At 44.5% G+C, this 23,747-nt stretch overlaps 1 protein-coding gene across 1 annotated transcript in view; it reads left to right on the top strand.

Annotated features, from left to right (window-relative positions):
* LOC122812358 (pre-B-cell leukemia transcription factor 1-like) overlaps positions 1-23,747 on the top strand; it is a 1,042,107-nt gene that overhangs the window by 463,448 nt on the left and 554,912 nt on the right. Inside the window, exon 3 of the mRNA XM_044084783.1 lies at positions 17,464-17,708. Coding sequence (XP_043940718.1) covers positions 17,464-17,708 — 245 coding nt within the window. The remainder of the gene's footprint in view (positions 1-17,463; positions 17,709-23,747) is intronic.

Here is a 23,747-nt window from a genome sequence, read left to right on the forward strand (position 1 = left end):
AGATCTACAAATATTTGCAATGATAACTCAAAAAAGGGGCCTTCCAAACATAGACCTGTTTGCCAGTCCTCAAAACTACCAGCTGACAAAATTTTGTACAAGGACCTTCCAACATCAAACTTGGAGAGTGGACTGTCTCTCTTTCAGTTGGAAAAACCTGACAGCATATGTTTTCCCTCCATTACCTCACCTCAGAAAGGGTCTTTTGAAGGTCAAAAAGGAGAGACCACGACTGATTCTCATAGCCCCAGACTGGCCACGCCAGCACTGGTACCCGCTATTGAAAAATATGGCCCACAGCCCACCATGGATATTGCCTCAAATACCCCATTTGCTCACACAACAAAACAAACAGATTCTTCACAGCCAGCTCAAAACTTTAAATCTGGCTGCATGGCAAATCAACTAACCAACCAACCAGCTCCTCTTTCACAAGCAGTTTTGTATGTTATTCTGGAAGCCAGGAGGCCAAGCACCAGGAAGGCTTATTCGGACAAATGAAAAAGGTTTTGTGCCTGGAACCAAGCTAAAGGCCAAGACACAATTCAGCCTCACATGCCTCACATTCTGCAGTATTTAGCTGAGATGTTGCACAAAGGACTTTCCTTTTCCTAAATTAAAATCCATGCTTCAGCTATTTCAGCTCACTACAACACGGATCCACCTTTATTTTCACATCCTCTTCTAAGGCAGTTCCTCAGAGGGGCAAAAAACATTAAGACCACCCAGGAGAGCTCCTACACCAACATGGGACCTCAACTTTGTTCTGGAAAAACTAACACTACCTCCCTTTGAACCAGCTTTCTTTGCAGATCTTCAGTTCCTATCTTGGAAGACTGCCCTGCTCCTAGCAATAACTTCAGCTAGGAGAGTCTCAGAGCTACAGGCACGAATGGCAGTGGAACCTTTCCTCTTTTTTCATCAAGAAAGAGTTTCTCTATGAACTAATCCTTCCTTCATGCCTAAGGTGGTTTCCAGTGTAGCTTTGAATCAAACCATCCACTTACCCACCTTCTTCCCCAATCCACAGAACAAAGGTGAGAGACTCCTGCATTCCTTGGACATTCACAGACAGCTTCGTTACTACTTGGACAAAACTAAGGCTTTCAGAAAAACTGACCAGCTCTTTGTATCTTATGCTACAGCTTCTCAAGGGAAGGCTATATCTAAGCAGACCATTTCTAAATGGATAGGTCATTGCATACATTTCTGCTATACCCATCATGGGAAACCAGCTCCTGCCACTATTAGATCCCACTCTACCAGGGCAACAGCTACCTCTACAGCCTTTCTCAGGGGGGTTCCAACCAAGGAAATTTTAGAAGCTGCAACTTGGAGTTCAGTACACACCTTTACCAAACACTATCACTTTCCTCTTTACTCTAAGTCCAGGGCAGGCTTCGCCACTGCAGTTCTGCAGGGCCTTATTGCCTCCACTAACCCTCTATGATACCTCCCCCCTACCTTTGCTTTAGGATTCAACCCAAGTGTGATGACTGCAGCAGGGTAACACGATGAACATAGTAAAGTTTTGTACCTACCGTAAATGTAGATGTTCGAGTGTTCACCCTGCTGCAGTCCAGGTTACCCTCCCTCCATCCCCTCTGATCTTCTGGAAAAATCTCTTCTATGCCTTACTGATGTATTTGCTTATAGCTGAAGGGATTTTGTGTTTGTGCAGTGTTCACTCCATTTGCTACTAATTCTGACCACCTTTTTGGGGGCACCTGACATCTGGGGCAAGAAAAACTGAAGAAAATGGCGTCGGTTGTATTATATATACCCCTGGCGTACTGACGCCAGGGAAGAGGCGACAGCAACCGACGCCGGACCAAGACTTTGGAATTCTGGCCAACTGCGGGACCGCCTGACGACAGGATAACCCAAGTGTGATGACTGCAGCAGAGTGAACACTCGACCATCTACATTTATGGTAGGTACAAAACTGTACTTTCTGCTACTTTGGCCATTAGGGCTTTAAATTGCCAGTTTCATATGTTAAAGTATCAGCCGCATATTATGGGACTACTTAAACAGAAAATTACGTTGATTCCTGACTGTGCCGAACACAAAGAATTACAGGATTTAATGCATTCTGCAGAACAAGTTGGTAAACATACTTTGCAATAAGGTTTTGACACTTTAGAAGCATCTCGCAGGGTTGCTGTCACTGGGTCTGTACTTAGAAGGCATTCTTGGCTTAAGGAACAAAACTTGCCAGATCATGTTAAAGCTAAATTACTGGATGCTCCCTTAAACTAAGACCGCCTTTTTGGCAACATAGCAGAAGAAGTCCTCAAAAGGATAGAGGAAAAAGCTAAATCTGTGCCAACTGTTAAAGATTTCGTAGAAGTACAGCCTCCCAGATTTAGTAGTCATTGGCCTTCAAAGAATTGGTCCTTTCCATTCTCTTCCAGGCCTTCTCAGTCCAAACCCAGGAACAGCAGACCACCTAGGTTACAGTCTCAGGCTGCGCACAGGCCTAAGCAGTGGGGAGCTCCCACTTCCAAAGCAGGGAGTAGTAAGCCACCCCCCCCCCTAGGAAAAATGGCACAGTGACTTAACCTTAACCCTTCCAAGCCCTGCTCAGCTGCCTGCTCCCTTAGGAGGAAAGTTCGCCCTGCATGCAAAAAACTGTGAACTCATTACCCAGCACAAATGGGTTTTGAACATAGTTTCCCAAGAATACAGATTCCACTTCCATGCACTACCAACCCCAAATGGTTGGCCAGACTTACCACCAAATCAGTGGGCGGAGGCTGAACAGCAGGTTCTCTCTCTTCTAAGTATCAGGGCTATTCAACCTGTCCCAGTAGAACAAAGGGGATAAGGTTTTTATTCAAGACTTTTCCTGGTACCCAGAATAGACGGCTCCTGGCGTCCTATCCTGGACCTCTCTATTCTAAATACCTTTCTGGTAATCCCAAAATTCAAAATGCTAACACTTCAACAGCTTCTTGCTGTGCTAGGCAAAGATGCCTGGCTGGCAATCTTAGACTTAAATTAAGCTTACCTACACATTCCAGTAAGGGAATCTTGCAGTATATACCTATGCTTCGGGGCAGGCTCCATGCACTATCAGTTCTCTGCACTTCCCTTTGGCTTATCTACTGCGCCCAGGGTATTCACAAAGTGTCTAGCTCCAGCCATTGCGTTTTGCAGGCAGAGAAATATTCAAATATACCCATACTTGGATGATTGTCTGATTCAGGCAGAAAACCAGGACTTGCTGTTACAACATCTGGCATTCGTAAAGAAGCTTCTAACCTCACTGGGGTACACCATCAATGAAAAGAAATCACACCTATTACCCTGTCAACAGATTGTATTCCTGGGAGCAAGCTTGAACACAACTTCCCAGATGGTATTCCTCACTCCAGAGAAACAAGTTTATTTGACAACCTACTTCAAACTATTGGCCACAAAAACCCAGCTATCTGCAAGGAAAATCCTGCAAGCCCTGGGGTTCATGGCCTCTTGCATTCTGTTAATTCCATATGCAAAACTGCATATGAGGAAACGTCAATGGTATCTAAAAAAGCATATGGTGTCAACATTCCCATGACCTGGAAACAATGATTCCTATCATTCCTTGTCTAAGGGCAGAGTTCCTTTGGTGGGCAGTGGCCTGCTACCACAACAAGGGACTCCCTTTGACTCTGCCCCCTGCCGCCCAAACCCTAACAACAGATGCATCAGACTATGCATGGGGGGCTCACATGGCAGGGCAGTGCATTCAGGGCAAATGGAACCCAAAACAGATGCACCTTCATATGAATCAAAAAGAAATGCTAGCTGTACAGAATGCTCTGACAACCTTCAAAGACCTTATTATTCCAGGACAACTATTGGTAAAGACAGACAACACCACAGTTATGTGGTACATAAACAAGCAGGGGGGAACCCATTCCTACCCACTCTGCAGACTAGCCATGGCTGTGTGGAACACAGCTTTGAACTACGAAGTGAACCTACAAACTCAATTCCTGCAAGGCAAGCTAAATTCACTGGCAGACGATGTAAGCAGAATTCTCATGGACCCACACGAATGGAAACTGGAACCCAAGATATTCAAGCTCTTGAACAAATGTGGACACCAGAGGTAGACCTGTTTGCCTCCCCTCAGAACTACCAATTTAACAAATTCTGCACCAGAACTCCCCACACTCAAGCTTGGAAAGTGGGTGCCCTGTCCTATACCTGGGAAAGCCTCTCAGTTTACGCCTTTCCCCCTCTGCCTCTCCTCTCGAATATTCTAAAGATCAAACAGGACAAGCCAAGGACAATACTGATTGCACCAGACTGGCCACGCCAGCACTGGTACCCCTTTTGCGCAGTCTGACAGTGCTACAACCATGGCACCTGCCTTAGACCCCTTCCCTGCTATCCCAGCAGGCAGGCTAGATTCTGCATCTTCAGCTTCAAACCCTGAACCTTGCAGCCTGGCTAATTCCCTGAGCTCACCTCTAGCAACCCTCAGTAAGCAGATGCTGGATGTCATTCTTGAGGCAAGGAGGCCTTGTACTAGAAAATCCTATTCAAAAAAGTGGAAAAGATACTGTTCCTGGAGCCAGGCTCATGGGATGGGCACAATGGTGCTCAGCTTACCTCATATTCTAGATTATTTAACAGAAATGCTCCACAAGGGCCTATCTTTCTCTTCAGTTAAGATTCATGCCTCTGCCATCTCCGCACATTATAATACTGAACCACCCCTCTTCTCTCATCCCCTGCTAAAACAATTCCTTAGAGGGGCCAAAAATTTAAGCTCCCCCCAGGAGAGCTCCCACTCCAGCCTGGGACCTTAACTTTGTATTGGAAAAACTCAGTCTTCCCCCCTTTGAACCAGCTGCTACTGCAGAGTTGAAATTCCTTTCTTGGAAAACGGCCTTACTTCTGGCCATCACTTCAGCAAGAAGAGTGTCTGAACTGCAGGCCCTCATGGCAGTGGAACCCTTCATTATCTTCTATGCGGACAGGGTTTCCCCTCAGGACTAATCCATCCTTTATGCCCAAGGTGGTGTCTAGTGTGGCTCTAAACCAGTCCAATCATTTGCCTACTTTTTTCCCATCTTCAAAATAAAGGGGAAAGGATACTGCATTCTCTGGGCGTGCACAGACAGCTTAGATTCTATTTGGACCGGACTAAGCCTCTCAGAAAATCTGACCAGCTGCTAGTTAGCTTTGCTGTTGGGGTAGAGGGGAAGGCCATTTCAAAGCAAACCATTTCCAAATGGATAGCCCATTGCATCCATTTCTGCTACAAGCACCATGTAAAACCTACCCCATAGGGGATAAGATCACATTCCACCAGGGCATCTACCTCTACGGCATTTCTCAGAGGAGTCCCTACCATGGACAGCCTGGAAGCTGCTATCTGAAGCTCTGTACATATTTTCGCCAAGCATTACAGTCTGCCTATCTTTTCTAAATCCTGAGCTGGATTTGTCACAGCAGTCTTACAGGCTCTGATTGCTAGCCCTAATGCTCTTTAACTACCTCCACCCTTCCTTAGCTTTGGGAATCAACCCAAATGTGATGACTGCAACAGTGAAACATGAAGAACATAGTACAGTTGTGTACACTTACCATAAATGTAGATGTTCGTGTGTATTCACTGTTGGAGTCCTGATTACCCTCCCTCCTGCCCCCTGACTTCTCTTGACTTTTACCTTTCCTTCTTGTTTGGCATATTTTATATCATTTTTTTTGCTTTTTGCTGGGGGTGTTCCATACCATATAATTGCTTCCTATTGTGGGGGCACCTGACATCTAGGGCAAGAAAAAAATGATGTAATAGCGTCGGCTGCATGTTTTATACTTCTGACGACCTGACGTCATGGAAGAAGCAACAGCGTCCGACGCAGAAATCCGAAGACTCTGGTATTCAGGCCGGCTCAGGGCTACCTGCAGGCAGATAACCCAAATGTGATCACTGCAACAGTGAATACAGTCGAACATCTACATTTATGGTAAGTGTACACAACTGTACTTTGTCAGTTACCCTGTCTTTGTGAAAAATTAAATAGGGGTAACTCACCATAGTATCCTACAACTCGGACACAATTTTTGCAGAAGTCAGAGCAATAAAGTAATTCTGTTTTTCGAGATAACTTCAGATCAGCTCTTTGAGCAGCTTCAAAAAGTAACCGTGTAACGTTTGGTAATACAAAGTTAAGATCCCGATAAGGAGCCCACCTGCCTTCTAGGTGGGTAGATATGCACCACCCTTTTCAAAAATTGCTTCACAAGAAGTACGAAAGAAAGGGTGGATTGAAGGGCAGACAAGAAAATATCGAAAGATGAATCTTGATAGAAGTAGCTCCATCCATCAATCTCACTGTTTTTTTTTTTTTTTTTGATGACTTGTTTGATTTATTTTTTTATTTATGTGTTTCTGTCTGGCAGGACTCTAGCTTCAATGTCTTCAGAGGTAAGAAAGATGTGAAGTTTCATGGCCCTAACTTCTGCTGTTATTCTGTATCGCTTGTGTATACCAGTGGCTGGGATACATGAAAGGAGCTGTAAAGCTTTGGAAACTGACCTGCAGGCCAGATCCTTGGGAGATGTCCCATGATGTTCTTCGTGTTTCACTGTTTTTTTTTTATTTATAGGTTCATAGGTTAGTACTAAGCTAACTGCCCTTGCGAGCCATTTTAAGCCTAGCCATTTATCCCTTGTGAGAGTCAAACCCTGCACCTTGTGTTTGTAAGGCAAACACCTTAACCATTAGGCCACCCTGTTGCAGTCATTACATTTGGGTAATCTGCTGGCAGGTTGCCCTCAATCGGCCTGAATTCCAAAGTATTTGGTCCTGCATCGGTTGCTGTCTCCTCTTCCATGACATCAGGCGTATAAAACATGTAGCCAGTGCCATTTTCTTTTGTCTTTCTTCCCGCGCGGTGCCCGAAGCAGAAGCATTTCGCAAGTGCCGGTCGGCCTTCTACTGAAATATTCGAGTTTGAGTTTCAGAACCGAAGTCTTCACTTAAAGCTAAGTACCCCGTTGGGGAAAGTTTTTTCTTGCTTTTTACCGATGTCAGAAAAAGTTAATAATTGTATTACTTGTGGTAAGCAAATATCTCATAAGGATTTCCATTTATACTGTATTCCTTGCCTAGGCCCTGATCACAACGTGCCTGGCTGTCAGTTTTGTGCTAGATTTAACCAACGCACTGTTAAGCGTCTGTATATTTTTGCATCAAAGTATTTTGGAAACCGATTTAACTACCCAGAAATGTCGTCGAACAGCAATCCGACTACTGGAGTACATAAAAAATGCAAAGAAAAGGACAGAAAGGCAGTCAAGATCCAAAACCGATGACGAAGCTTCTCCTAAGCCAGTCGCCGGTACTCAGTGAGGTGGTTTCGCAGCCCCTGATACCCACTACCTTTGTGTCGCAGGCCTCTACCGACACCCATGTGGAGTCTGGCATGCCGCAAGATACTCAAGGTATTGGACCAACGGATGCATCTCCCTCGGATGGGTCCGGAGCCGCTGAGCAGGCACCGACTTCTAAGGGTGTATTCAGACCTCAACATTTGTATATCAAACCGACAACAGCTGCAAAACCAAAGACAAAAGCAACTTCTAAAACTAAAAAAACGACGCATGAGCCATGTGCACAGGTCTCTATGCCTAAAAAACAGATGATCAAAATGGTTGAAGACCTTATTACCTTGATCAGCGGTACCCATCCCCCTCCTGATAAGTGGCCTAGACAACACACTGATTATGAGTCTTCAGATCAGGTTTCTATTTCTTCTGATTCCTCTTCTGATCAGGAATTATGTATACCTCCCTATGAGGATTCTGTTGCTGAGGAGTCCATTCCATCTGCATCTCCTCCTGAGGATTTTTCATTTGGAGAAACCTTACATACTTTAAGGGAGCATTTTTACCGAGAGAGTCAAGACTTCTCAGAATCAAAAAAAGGGGCTCAGGGATTTTCTTCTTCTCCCTCAGCACAAGCCTTTAGCCATTCCCCCTGTTTTAGACCTTGTGGATGATGTGTTTTCGGAGTCAAGCTTGTCCCCTGACTCCTTACCTCCAGCTCCCAGTAAGCCTGACAGATATTACAGGGTCCCTGACTCACATAAATTTTTATTTAGAAACCCCGCTGCGGATCCTGAAACTATTTCACAAGGTCCAAAGGGAGTTAAGGCCTCAACAGCAAAAAATCCTACCCCCTCTGACAGAGATTAAAGGGCACTGGACAGCTTGGGGAAAAATGTTTATACATCTGCAACCATGGCAATCAGGGCCTTAAACTGTCAATTTCATATGCTTAAGTACCAACAAAATGTTATGGAATTGCTGAAACAGAAAATGATGTTGATTTTAGAATGTGCAGAAAATAAAGAATTGCAGGAATTATTGCATGCAGCTGAACAAGTTGGAAAGCATAATTTGCAATGTGGTTTTGTTTCCTTAGAGGCCTCCTGCAGGGCCGCAGTTACTGGATCTGTAATTAGGAGGCATGCCTGGTTAAAGGAACAAAATTTGCCTGATCATGTTAAAGCTAAATTGCTAGATGCACCTTTACAGCATGATTCTCTGTTTGGTATTAAGGCAGAAGAGGTTTTAAAGAAAGTGGAAGACAAAGCTAAGTGTATGCAAACTGTTAAAGACTTCTAACAAGTGCAGCCACCAAGATTCTGTAGCCACTGGCCTACCAAACATTGGTCCTTTCCTGTGTCAGACAGAGCTCAAAGGGGCAAATCCAGACGCCCTATGGGTTCCAGTTACCAGGCGCAAGATTCATACAGCTCAAAGCAATGGGGCGCTTCCACCTCCAAATTTGGAGGTGATAAAGCGCAAACCTACAGAAAGCAATCCCAATGACTTCCCTCTGCCTTCACCAAGCACTTATCTTTTGGCAGCACCCACAGGGGGAAAATTAGCACTTTTTACTCAAAATTGGCAGTTAATAACCCAGGACAAGTGGGTACTAAACATTGTATCACGGGGATACAGATTCCATTTCCACACTCTGCCAATGGCAAATGGTTGGCCAGATCTGCCAAAAAATCAATTGGCAGAGGCACAGAAACAGGTTATGTCCCTCATGGATATGGGGGCCATTCAGACAGTATCAGAACAGGAAAAAGGACAAGGTTTTTACTCAAGACTGTTCCTGTTACCAAGAAAGGACAAGGCCTGGCGGCCAATACTGGATTTATCGATTTTGAACACTTACCTGGACATTCCAAAATTCAAAATGCTGACTTTGCAGCAGCTTCTGCCCATGCTGGGCAAGAATGCTTGGCTGGTGACTTTAAACCTAAAAGAGGCATACCTGCATGTCCCAATAAGACAGTCGTGCAGAAGATACCTCAGATTCAAGGCTGGCTTAATGCATTAAAAATTCTCTGCACTGCCCTTTGGCTTATCTACTGCGCCCACGGTCTTCACAAAGTGCCTGGCACCAGTAATTGCATTTTGCAGACAAAGAAGTATACAAATATATCCTTACTTGGATGACTGTCTCATTCAAGCAGAGAACAAGGACACTTTTTTCTTCGATACTTGGTGTTTGTGAAAAGGCTTCTAACATGCCTAGGGTACACAATAAACGAAAGAAATCACAACTGGTACCCTCTCAGAAGATAACATTCCTGGGTGCAAGCTTGAATACAACTGCCCAGATGGCTTACCTCACGCCAGACAAGCAAAGGCAACTCACTACTTACTTCAAACTGATGGCAACAAAAACCCAGTCTTCTGCAAGACAAATTCTGCAGGCTCTGGGCTTCATGGCATCCTACATACTACTGATTCCATATGCAAGACTACATATGAGGAAACTTCAGTGGTACCTAAAAAGTTTGTGGCGTCAACATTCTCACAGTGTGGAAACAATAATTCCCCTCATTCCCTGCCTGCAACAGGAGTTTCTGTGGTGGGCAAAGTCATGTCACCGAAACATGGGACGGCTATTCACTCTACCCCCTGCCAGCCAAACCATGACAACAGATGCATCAGATTATGCCTGGGGAGCCCACATGGCAAGAAGATGCATTTAGGGCATATGGTCACCAAAACAAATGCATCTGCATATCAACCAGAAAGAGATGCTAGCTGTTCAAAATGCCCTAACAGACTTCAAGGACTTACTTCATCCATGACAACTACTGATAAAGACGGACAACACCACAGTCATGTGGTATATAAACAAGCAGGGGGGAACACACTCATACCCCCTCTGCAGATTAGCCATGGCACTGTGGAACACAGCTTTGACCTACCAAATACATCTTCAAGCTCAATTCCGCCAGGAAAAGAAAACACTCTGGCAGATGATTTAAGCAGAAACCTTAAGGACCCTCACAAGTGGAAACTAAATCCACAAGTCTTCAGCATGATAAAAGAGAAATGGGGGAGCCCAGACATAGATATGTTTGCCTCTCCTCAAAATTATCAATTGAAACTATTCTGCACAAGGACTTACCACAGACAAACATGGAAAGTGGGTGCCCTATCCTTCAGTTGGAAAAACCTATCAGTTTACGCCCTTTCCTCCTCTGCCTCTTCTACCCAAGGTCCTCCTAAAAGTCAGACAAGAGAAACCAAAGATGATACTAATTGCCTCGGACTAGCCCCGCCAATACTGGTACCCAATCCTAAGGAACTTGTCTCAATACCCATCTTGAACCTTGCCTCAAAGACCACAACTACTGTCCCAGCAAAACAGTCAGATCCTGCACAATCAACTACAGACTCTGAACCTGGCAGCATGGCTGATCATGTAGTCATACAAACAACACCTCTCAGTAAAGCTGTAATGAATGTCATTTTGGAAGCCAGAAGGCCTAGTACTAGAAAATCTTATGCTGACAAATGGAAGAGATTATGTGCATGGAATCAAGCACAAGGAACTGATACAGCAGAACCAAATATTCCTCACATATTGCAATACTTAACGGAGATGCTTGACAAAGGCCCAGCTTTCACATCAATTAAAATCCATGCCTCTGCTATTTCGGCTCATTACAATACAGAGCCACCAATCTTTTCTCATTCTTTACTAAAGCAGTATCTGACAGGAGCCAGAAATTTAAGGCCTCCTAGAAGATCTTCATTGCCTGCATGGGACCTCAATTATGTGTTGGAAAAGCTCACCCTGCCTCCATTTGAACCAGCTGCTACTGCTGATGTTAAGTTCTTATCATAGAAAACAGCTCTGCTATTAGCAATTACTTCAGCAAGAAGAGTTTGAGCTACAGGCCCTCATGGCTATAGAGCCTTTTATCATATTTTACCCAGACAGGGTATCTCTGAGGACAAATCCAACTTTTATGCCTAAGGTGGTTTCCAGTGTGGCTCTTAACCAAACAATTCATCTGCCAACCTTTTATCCAAATCCGCAGAACAAGGGAGAGAGAATTCTGCATTCCTTAGACGTACACAGACAACTAAGATTCTACTTAAGCAGGACTAAAGCTCTAAGAAAAACTGAGCAATTACTAGTGACATATGCTGCAGGATCAGAGGGCAAGACTATTTCAAAGCAGACAATTATAAAAGTGGATAAGCCACTGCATCCGTTTCTGCAACTTACACCATATTAAACCTGTGTCCAAGGGCATTAGGTCTCATTCCACCAGAGCTGCAGCTACTTCAGCAGCCTTTCTAAGGGTAGTACCATCCAAATACATTCTAGAGGCTGCTACTTGGAGTTCTGTTCACACCTTTACAAAGCATTATCATTTGATCTTTATTATTTCCTGGTTTTACCCTGTCTGCTGAGAGTCCCTGGCCCCAGAGGAACTCTTATATTTTTATCTGCCTTCTCTCCTGCACTAAGAATCGGGAACCTATCTGCCTGGTCTTTAAGGACTCCTTCCATTATATTTTCAGTCACTCCTGCATTAACCCAAAGAAACCTGCTGCCCTAGCACATTTTTCCAGAGTCCAAAGTGAATAGGAAAGTATGTTCTTCCATAGACCTAAATGATAAGCTGAACCTTTTTGTAATTATCTAGTGTTGTATATATGTTTTAGTGACTGAGCCAGGAATTCAGCAGCCATACCTCTTCCTACCCCTTAAATACTGACCTTCTCCTTACTGACCACTATCTAAGCCATCTCTATCTGCTATCTCTGCTACAGCTACCTATTGCTGTACCCTACTCATTGTCCACTAGGTGGCAGTGTAACCTTAGGCTTGTGCTGCATCTTTACCCCACTTTTCCCATACTTTATCTCTGACTACTTTCCAGTCTTCCTGCTGTACTACACTGTTCTTCAGGGCTTTTTGTCCCCCCTCTATCCAGCTATACTTCTATAATTTTTTTCACTCTATCCCTCAACCACCAAATAGTTGCATTATCACACCCTACTCACGTGTAAATACCAAGAGTGCCTCAGGAAATCTGCTATACACAGATTGTCTCTGCAGAATCTTCCTTCTGCTCTACCCGCTCCGTTCACCCTGCGGGCTTACTCCGCTCCCCTACCCTACCCCCAAATTCCACCCACCCCCAGTGCATCTACACTTATACTCACCTAACCACTCCTACTTCCTCTCTACCTATTACACCCCTCCCCTTTCCCTAACCACTCTTACATCCTCGCTACCTATTACACCCGTCCCCTTTCACCATCACCTTCTACCCCTCCCCCTATAATCCATCTCCTCACACCTCCCTTCATATTTAACAGCGCAGTATCTAGTTCTAACCCTTCTCCCGACACTACATATTCTACTTTATCAAAGCCTCAACATGCTTACAAAATTTGTATCATTCTCAATCCAACTACTACTACTTCTGAAACTTACTTATATCCACTACCTTACCCAGCCAAACTCCACAAATCACACACCATTACTACACACAACCAGCTCACTCCCTTCAACTCACTTACACTCATTTGTCTCTATCTCCCCTGGACTGTATCCCATTAACACCCATCTTTTTTTTCACTACAAACTAAGCTGTACTTATACACTCTCTAACCCCTCTCTAACCTCCAATATCCACACAAACCTGACAACATACATCATACAAACAAGGCAATCCAAACACCTCATCAGCATAATCCAACACCTAATAACCATACTTCTATCTGGAGATATACACCCTAACCCAGGCCCAAACACCACTTCCCCTACATCTAAATCTATCCTTTTAGCTTCTCTAAATGCCCAAAGCATAGCTAACAAAATCCCCAATCTCCATGCCTGGCTTCTCCACAACAATCCTGACATCTTAGCTATTTCTGAAACCTGGTTAAAACCTCATATAAAAGATACTGAAATAGTACCACCAAACTACTCTATCATCAGAAAAGACAGGGCCCACAAAAGGATGGTGGGGTAGCTCTACTCTACTCATCCACCCTATCCTTTACTCCCTATAACAAACCCATTCCTCACTTCTCCAATGCAGAATTAGTACTAGCTCTATTTCAATTAAATAAACACAAGCACATTTGCATAGCCTCACTTTACATCCCCCCTGGAGACAATACCTCAATACTTGAGGATATCCTATCCTGGCTTTCTACCAATATCAGTAATGAAACTATTATCATGGGAGAGACAAATATTAATTGGTCTTCCATTCATTCCCCTACACACCCCCTAAACATCAACCTATATAAGTACTCTCAGCTCATCAACCTTACTACCAGGCCCTCTAAAGACTTCTCCAATGGCAGTACCCTAGACTGGATCTTAGTCTCTCACCCCCACTACTACACAGATAGTGGAACTCTTCCTGATTCCCTCAGTGACCACCTTCCCATTTTCACCAGACGTCTTCCATCTCCATTACAAGTAACTCATAATTACATCAGCACTCGCTACCTAAAAAACTTCAACCCAGTAACCTTCTCAGACTCCCTAAAATCTATGAATTGGAACCCCCTAAAAACCCTACCCCTGGATAATGCTGTTGCACACTTCAATACAACTTTCCTAAAACTGCTGAATAGTTTTGCCCCCATAAAAAACAAAAGAATAAGAAACAACACCACTCCCTGGCTAACAAAAAACACACTAACTGCCATGCGACTTAGAGACAAAATCTGGGCACATTACCAAAGAAACAAAACTCCCACCAACCTTAATGAATTCAAAACACTTCGCAATACCGTTAAAAGGCTTATCACAGCAGATCGGCAGAATTATTTCTCCTTACTCCAAAACAACCACAAAACCAATCCTCAAAAATTCTGGAAAGGCATCACTACCCTCCTAAAACCTGGCTCAGCAGAAAACCCAAGCCCAGACCTAAATGCACTAGATATAGACCTGGCTACCCAATTCAACTTTTTTTCATAGACTCTGTTTCCAAACTAACCTCATCCTTCTCTAATAACACCTCACCCCCTACGTCTGCATCCCCCCTCTTGTCACCCCCTTCATCTCCAGTCTCTCAACTCCCACCATTCTCCTTAAAACCCATTCCTACTTCTACCATAAGAAAACTCCTGCAAATGCTAAAACCATGCACCAATGCCCCCGATAATATTCCCTCATCCTTCCTCAGCATAGCTGCCGAAGCCATTGCCTTCCGCATCAGCATCCTAATCAAACGCTCTATCCAAGAAGGGCTTGTACCCAAACTCTGGAAAAGGGCTTTCATCATTCCCCTGCACAAAGGAGGCAGTAATAACAATATTACTAACTTTCGTCCCATCGCCATCCTCTCTCCTATATCAAACTTCTAGAGAAATGTATCCATCTTCAACTCCTTCCCTATCTCTTAGATAATAACTTACTAAATTCCACACAACACGGATTCAGACCCAGCCACAATACCACGACTGCCCTCTTTTCCTTCCTGGAGACTGTAAATAAAGCCAGAGATTCTGGCTCTACTACTTCTACACTCTTTCTTGACCTCTCTAAGGCCTTTGATACTATTTCTCACCACCTTCTCCTAACTAAACTGTCTAACCTAAACCTATCCCCTTCCTCTCTCAATTGGTTCACCAGCTATCTCTCCAACAGGCAACAAGCTGTCAAGTGGAAAAAAGCCATCTCCTCTTTCCTTAACGCACCCACTGGTGTCCCCCAAGGTTCCATTTTGGGTCCTCTCCTCTTCAATATATACATAAATTATTTCTTCCTCTCAATTCCTCATGCTAAACTTATTCAATATTCAGATGATTCTACAATTAATCTGTGCAGCCACATCCATCCCCGCTCTCTTAAAACTGACTCAAGACGCCTTCTGTACCACAGAACAGTGGATGAAGGACAATCATCTAGCATTCAATGCATCAAAAACCAAACTTATGGTATTTACCCCGTCAAAAACCAACACCATTGATTAGAAAACTATTCTCCATCACTAGCCAGAATAACACACCTCTTGAACTGGTATCTGAAACCAAACTACTAGGAGTCCAGATTGATGACCAGCTTAAATTCAATAGCCACCTACAACTAAACATAAAAAAACCCACCAAAAACTTGGCATGCTCTACCGACACAATCAATTCCTCATCTACTAAGCTCACTCTCGCTACTACATTTCTCATCCCTTCCCTCCTGTATGGTGCTCCGCTCCTAACAAACCTACAATCATCTCTCAAAACAAAACTGTCCTCGTTATAATAAAATTGCCAAATTTGCCACGAGCCACAAATCATCTACCCATCACTGTGCATCTCTCCACAAACTTAACTGGCTATAGCTTCCCAACTATCTCTCCTATACTCAGCTCACTTTTGCTCACAAACTAATTTTTCATCCCTCCCTCTGTCCCTCTCTCAGCTCTACCTTTAAAATGCACCTGCCACAAAGACTCCTAAGATCGAATAACCAAAACCTAATAGAACTGTACAACCCCTTCATTCTCCAGGACAAAACCTCCTGTCCTTTGCCCTGGCACGCCCATGGAACTCCCTTCCTCCCTCCATTCGTATCACCACCAACCTCCCTGCTTTTAAAAAATCACTGCACTCACATCTAACATCCTCATGGGAATGCTCCTGCTCCCACCCCTCATAGCCTATTCTCCACTTCTTACAGGCTACTTTATCATATATTACCAGACACCAAATAATAAGCCAACTGTAATGACATCTTATAATTCTCTATCCCACTCAAGAAACTATATATTTACTGCAGCAATGCTTTGTTTTTCTACAAAATTATAACTTTTTAACCTAAAATTTTTTATTGCACCTGCTTAAATCTTAGTTTTCTACAAAACGAAACCTAAAAATTGCATTGTAAAGGCTTAATCTTTGTTTTGTCTTGAACCCACAAATGACTGAAATTGTAAACTGCTGTAATCTTTTTGTTACCACTGTTTTAAAGCTTTGTCTTTAACCTACAAATGATTGAAATTGTAAACTGCTGCAATCTTTTTTGTAACCTTTGTTTTGGAGCTTTTCTCCCCAAGACACCATTGAAAACGGGTTCTTATTGGCCCAGTGGACTATCCTGGTAAACCAACTGCAAATAAAATTAGCCTCTTTACTCTCAATCCAGAGCAGGCTTTGCCAGTGCAGTTCTGCAGGGCCTTATAGCCGCTGCTAATGCTGTTTAGCTCCAGCCCCCCAACCATAGCTTTGGGATTCTACCTAAATGTAATGACTGCAACAGTGAAACACGAAGAACATAGTACAGTTGTGTACACTTACCATAAATGTAGATGTTTGAGTGTATTCACTGTTGCAGTCCAGGTTACCCTCCCGCCATCCCCCTGTCATTCTGGAGTTTATCTTTCCTTCTCTATCTTCTACAACCTATGTGGTGTATTTGCTTGTAGATGAAGGTAAAGTTTATATTGATGCATGTATATATATATATATATATATATATATATATATATATATATATATATATATTTTTTTTTTTTGCTACCTTTTTGGGGGCACCTGACATCAGGGGCAAGAAAAACTAAAGAAAATGGCGTCGGCTGCATGTTTTATACCCCTGACGACCTAACATCATGGAAGAGGAGACGGCAACCGACGCAGGACCCAAGACTTTGGAATTCAGGCCGACTGAGGGCAACCTGCCAGCAGATTACCCAAATGTAATGACTGCAACAGTGAATACACTCGAGCATCTACATTTATAAGTGTACACAACTGTACTTTGCTTAATATTAATGCAGTGGTGATCTATTTGAACATCTACTGTTTTGGTTAGTTTAATTACACAACCACACATTGTTGTTGTAGTTGCTGCTGCTAAGTACAGGAAAAGCATGCGAGTTACCCCAGAACAAAAATGCTGTTTAATTTCATAATTCTTGATATCTTGGGTTAATCTGTTTGTGTAACTGATGTGTCCTCTTCTAGGAAGCTGAATAATCATCAAGAATACCTAAATTACAGTTAGGTGGTTTGTGTGTTTGTGTCATGTTATTGAAGTATAAAATTGCTTAGTAAAGTAAAAAAACAGTTCCATTTGCTGTTAAATGAAGTAAATGAGTAGAGTAAGTACTGCTGTAGCATGCCGCATTTGTTCATAGAGTCGTCCTTTTGTTTTTCTAGTACTGAGTATCCGCCATGCACAGGAGGAGGATCCTACTGACCCACAGCTCATGCGACTAGACAACATGCTCTTGGCAGAAGGAGTCTCAGGCCCAGAGAAGGGCGGGGGCTCAGCAGTTGCAGCGACAGTGGCAGCAGCAGCAGGTGGGTCTCCAAATGACAACATTATTGAGCACTCGGATTACAAAGCAAAACTGGCACAAATTCGACAGATCTACCACGCTGAGCTGGAAAAGTACGAACAGGTAATTTAATTTATGTTATCAAAATATCAGCATTTTGTTAGATCCAATAAAGAAAGGCATGCTTTTGTAGAAACAAACTTCTTTTAACCTAGTAAAAGGGTTAATTCTTAGGCTCCCATTCCTCACACTTTGTTTAGAATGTTAGCTTAATGTCTCTTCGGAACTGTGGTAAAGGTATTAAATGATGGGGAATCGTAAAACAGTGATAGGTCTGCTTAATGATTGACAAGAGTGGTACCAAGTTACTTCTAAAATAAATCCAAACTGCAAAATGTAGTTGGTCTGATGACTGCTAGAAAGCTATGTGATTTAGTAATGCTGCTTTCAGGGGAGCATTTCCTCTTATGCGATCATCTTGTCTTATAGTAACCATTTGAAATGTGGGGACCTGTTTTAGTGACTTTAATGTTGAGATTGAATGGCTGAATATCTAGACTCACATATACCAAGTCAGAGACTGCCATTTCTTGGAATATTCCCTTTTCTTTGATGTATGGTGATCTCGGATTTAGTATAAATTCTTCGGTGTGTGTGTGTGTGGGGGGGGTGCAGGTTAGTTTGCCCCCCCCCCAAGAAAAAAAGAGTTTTTAGGAAAAGAACAATGTTTGATATTCACGCTTCTGTGGTCTTTTTTTTTTTTTTTTGTCAGCAGTCTGCATTTTGAGTGTTGACATTTCAGTAGGAGTCTGTCTTATACTTCTTTTCAGAAAGTCCAAACAATCTGCTTAAGACCTTATTCTTCTTATTCCTTAGCTGTAATGTCATTTTTCAAAGGATTGTGTCTGCAGAGCAGGCATAAGCAATGTAGAAAAACAGGCTTTAAGAGATGGAGTCTAATGTTGTACTGTATTTTTCTCGTCCAGATTAAATAGAAGTGCACACATTTAGATTTTGAGAGAATTCTTTTCAAAGTTCTTCATGGCTTGGTGTCTTGGTAAATTAAGTTTTGGGGAGTGCAAAGCATTATATTGGTGTTTCTTGGTTGGATGGTACCAACAGGATTCTGGTATATTAGAGCTTCTTAATGCAGAATCCTGCATTTATTTGTGCGTTTGATAACCAGGTAGTTGAGCTGGTTGTGCAACTGTTTTCAACCATGACCCCAGGGAAAAGGCAGGGACAGTGAAATGTATTTATTTATTTCAGTTTGATTACCCCCCGAAGTCTACTGGGTCAACATGGCCCATTTTCAGTGGAGGCCCGGGGAGAAAAGCTCCGAAAATGCATAAAAAATATTACATATAGGATTTCAACACAATCTAGAATTTAGAAAGCATTAAACAGTTTGCATAAATATGATTTCAAGGAATACATGACAGTATGAAAGTACAATTCATACTGAAGTAGAATAAATGTTTTTTTTTACATTAAGTTATGGTTATTACATTTGCATAGTATAGCAGTATTTCTTAGAGATTCCTAAAAGATAGATGTAATGGGATCCTATCTCGCCTACATTCACAACAGATGGGTTCGGAGCCGATCCATCGGCTCCGACTCGGCAACTAATACACTAGCACGAAGTCTCTCATTGGCTGGGCTACTCCCTATCCCAGGATGCACTACACCTGCTTCCCCAGATCTCGTTTGCCGCTTAACAAGCTGGACGTGGTCTCAACTTGGCTGGAGCTAAGTGGTTCTTTTTACCTTATTGGTCCTTGACCTAAGGGAATTTTTGTCTATATTAACCAAACAGCTGTTTTAACAGCTATTGCTTACTATTTCTTACTATTTGAGTGCTTGAGTGTTTCCAAAAATTTAATTTATTCTGTCGGGCAAGGCCCGTTTAAGTTAGAGGGCCTTTGCCCTACCTTTGAGTGCTATTAGGTTTAATTAACTTTTGGTTAGTTGTTTTTCGGGCAAAGCCGTTTAAATTAGAGGGCTTTGGGCCGTTTAACTGGTTTCTAATTGTTGTGAGGTAAACGTTCACCAGTACTCGCGCCAGTGTGTCTCGCGCTTTTCAGTTGGCGCATTTTGTGTGTAGTGCTATACTTGTTGTGGTAGAGTAAGATTTCCATAGAGTTTTTTACTTGTTGTGGCTTGTATCATGTCCAAGGAACAAAAGTCAGGTTTTAAAAAATGCACTCGGTGCAATTACAAGATGTCCATTACAGACAGTCATTCAGTCTGTGTTTATTGTTTGGGGCCGAAACATCTGCAAGAGACTTGTAGCGTCTGTCATGCGTTCTCTGCTAGAGTTCTTCAAGAACGCAAGAACAAGTTAATATTGAAAGGGCTTATCAAACCTTCTTTTGAGGAAGCCTTAGATCCACCTGTTGCTTCCAAAAAGAAAAGATCGTCGGCTCCGACAAGTCCGTCGGAGCCGACTTCTAAAAAGACTAAATTGACCTCTTCTTCCTCGGCTCCACTGACTTCGGGGCCGAGGGTCGAAGGGTCTGCCTCGATACCTCCTACCTCGGCTCCATTGTCTTCGGAGCCCAAGTTGGAGTGTCGAGAGGTGAATCACCTCCATCGGTTCCAATGGCTTCGGAGCCAGTGGAAGAGTGCAGCTCAGACTCTTCCCCCTCGGCTCCGAAGAAGGCTCCTTCGGTGCCGATGGAGGTCCATGCTGTGGTGGAGTCGGCGCCGATAGCATTGGAGCCGTTTCGGAGCCGGTCCCCTTCTCTCTCAGAGCCGAGAGGAAAGTCTTCTCGATTGTCTATCTCCTCTAAATCATCGAGACTTTCAGATTCGGACCTGGATAGGGTTTTACAGAAGCTATTCCAATCTCCAGTGTTTACTAAAATGGTCTCGGCTCCAGCACAGTTTGCTTCGGAGCCGATCCCTCCTCCAACACATTTGATTCCTCCTCCAACCTCTTCGGAGCCGTTGGAGCCGGTGGTGGTGGAGCAATGTGGAGCCATACGGTCGGAGCAGAGACCCCTTACAGGTCTCTCGGTTCCGACTGTGCTTCCTACCCTGTCCTCCGGTTCAGGGTTTGGCACTGCGACCTCTTCAGCCGGAGCCGAAGGGAACACTTTAGGTTTGAGTGCTTCGGTACCTAGTCTTCCTCTTGGAGCATCGTCTGCTGGAATTCCTGGTGCCATCGTGGTCTCTAGACCAGCGACCTCCTTGGATTCTGGAGGTCCGGCCTTTGAGGTCATGAGGAGCGCGCTAGCCATGTCTTTGCCGGTTCAACAAGATTCTACCTCACCGTCCCTAGATTTGGAGACTGATGCTTCTGTTGTGTTGCAGCCCCCCGGCAGCGGGGCCCCAGGGCCTGAGGATACCCCCATCGGCGGTTCCCTTCTTCCGGGTGGTCCGTCCGAATCTGCTTCGGACGAACCCCCAAGGAAGAAATTGTGTAAGAGGAAGCACGTAGACTCCCAAGATGAGTCTGTTACATTGGATACTGACCTCGATGACGCAGAAGGGTCTCCCAAATCATCTTCGGATGATATTTCCTTCTCAGACATCTTGGAGATTCTGAGACAGAGAGGTGACTGGCAGGCCAAAACCCCTTCAGCTGAGGAGTCAGTCTTCCTCAAGGCCTTTGGGGCCCAGCCTTCCGCCTCCTGGGTGTCTCCGCCCTTCGATGAACTCCTTGATTTGGTTTCTCGAAGGGCGTGGGAACACCCTGATTCTGTGGAACCGGTGCCTGCGAGGCCCAATAAATTTTTATCAGCCCCCCCCCAGAAGGAGTTTCTCACAAAGGGTGTGCCTGTAGATGCTTTGGTGGTGGCTTCTGCCACACAGCAGGACGTGGCAGAGGCTTCGACGTCTATTCATCCTCCTAATAAGGATTCTAGGAGCATGGATAGGTACGGGAAGCATACCCTGTCTTCAGTGGCCTTTGCCTTACGGTCGCTGAACTACTTATGTCATTTTACGAGGCTCCAAAGGGATCTTCTCAAAGAGCTAAATGACTCTCTTGTTGGTAACCTACCTGAGGCGCTGGCCCCGACTGTTGGCGCACAGATGACTACCCTCTTTTCTATTGTTAACTCGTCCATGAGGCTCATTTCATATGCGGCCGAAGGGGCGAGTAGAGCAGCGGGAACAGGCGTTGCTCTCAGGAGACAAGCCTGGTTACGCTTGTGTTCGTTCGCGGAGGCCTTCAAGTCTTCCTTCGCCGACGCCCCCTTTGATGGGTCATCTTTGTTTGGACCCAAGGTGAAGGACACACTAACTCGGTGCGAGCAGGAGGGCAAGACTTTGACTGCCGTTGGGGCCCGATTTTCCGCTCCTTCTAGGCCTTACCCCAAGGCTCGGAGAGGAGGGAAAATGTGGTTTAGAAAATCTCAGAAGTCTTTCCCTACTCCACCCAGTGATTCCCCCTCCAGAGGCGGGGGGGGGGGATTTTGGGAGACGGCGCCCCAGAGGTGGCAGAGGCCCCCGTAACTCTGGAGACCGCGATTCCTTTCGTGGTTCTTCATACAACCAGCGTTCCTGAGTTGTTGCCCGACTGTGCAACTCCGGAGCCAGTCGGGGGTCGTTTTGTGGCGCACCCACAAGCTTGGGAATCCATAACAAGCGATCAGTGGGTGCTTCGCATTATTACCGGAGGTTATATCATCCCCTTCAACAAACCCCCCCCTTTCTTCAAGGGAAATCCCGGACGTACCACCCAGTCAGCGGGATCAGGCAGCATTAGAGGTGTCAAAGCTGCTAGAAAAAAGAGCCATCCAGCCTGTCCCCATCGACCAGATTGGATCAGGAACTTACTCAAGATTATTTTTGGTACCAAAAAAGACAGGGGACTTCAGGCCCATTTTGGACCTCAGTTCATTGAATCGCTTTAAAGAAGTCCAAATTCCGAATGGTCACTCTTCAATCTATTCTTCCTTTGCTGGAAAAAGATGCATGGATGTGCTCCATAGATCTCCAGGACGCTTACTATCACATTCCCATAGCTCGAGAGTCCAGGAGACATTTACGCTTCCGCCTAGGAGTCAGTCATTTCCAATTCCGAGCACTGCCCTTTGGTCTCACCACAGCCCCCAGGGTGTTCACCAAGTGTCTGGCAGTGGTAACTGCTCACCTGAGAAGTCTGGGATTCCAGGTGTTTCCTTATCTAGACGACTGGCTCCTTACTGCCACCTCCGAGCATCTACTACTCCAAGCACTCAGAGCCACGTTCACCTTGGGCCGTTTCTTAGGGATCACGTTCAATTTGCAAAAATCTGTACTACAGCCATCTCAGCGTATTACTTTCATAGGCGCAGACTTAGACACAAAAAGAATGCGCCTTTTACCGGCAGCAAGAATTCAGGTCCTACAAGATCAAGTCAAATCCTGTCTTCCCTACTAAGAGCCCCGCCCATCGGATCCTACAACTGTTGGGCTCGATGGCGCCAACCATACTTTTAGTTCCCTTGGCCAGACTTCACATGCGAATTTTACAATGGCTACTGTCGGTTCAATGGTCTTATCAGGAACTTCCCTTGAACCACTTAATCATAATCACGGAAAGTTGTCGTCGAGATCTGCATTGGTGGCTTCTCCAATCAAATCTCGACCAGGGCGACCCTTTATACCTCAACGTCCGTTGCCACTGTGACTACGGACGCCTCCCAGGTAGGGTGGGGGGGGTCATTACCTGGACAGGTCGGTCCAAGGCACATGGCAGATCCAGGAAACGCATTTGCATATCAATGTCCTGGAGATGAGAGCGGTACTATTGGTACTCCAAGCTCTCCATCACGCTCTCCCACAGGGCCCGATTGCTATCCTATCCGACAACATGTCGGTGGTGTGGTACATAAACAAGCAAGGTGGAACCAGGTCTTACCCACTATGCAGAGAAGCCATGAGACTTTGGCACTGGGCGGTAGCTACCAACCGCTTTCTAATGGCAACGCACATACCGGGGAAGTCCAGTGTGATTGCGGACAGATTAAGCAGGACCATTCTTTTACCCCACGAGTGGTCCCTCAACCAGGGTATAGCTGCGAAAATCTTCGACAGATGGGGTCTTCCTTGCTGCGACCTGTTTGCCAGCCCTCACAATGCGAAATGCAGAGAGTTCTTCACACTGTTCCTTCTCAGGGACAGATTCCCAGGACGCTCTGACTCACATTTGGCCCCGGTCTTCTACGC

This window comes from Protopterus annectens, chromosome 9.part0 (genome assembly GCF_019279795.1).
Source record: "Protopterus annectens isolate FY-2018-M chromosome 9.part0, PAN1.0, whole genome shotgun sequence".
Classification (NCBI taxonomy): Eukaryota; Metazoa; Chordata; order Ceratodontiformes; family Protopteridae; genus Protopterus; species Protopterus annectens.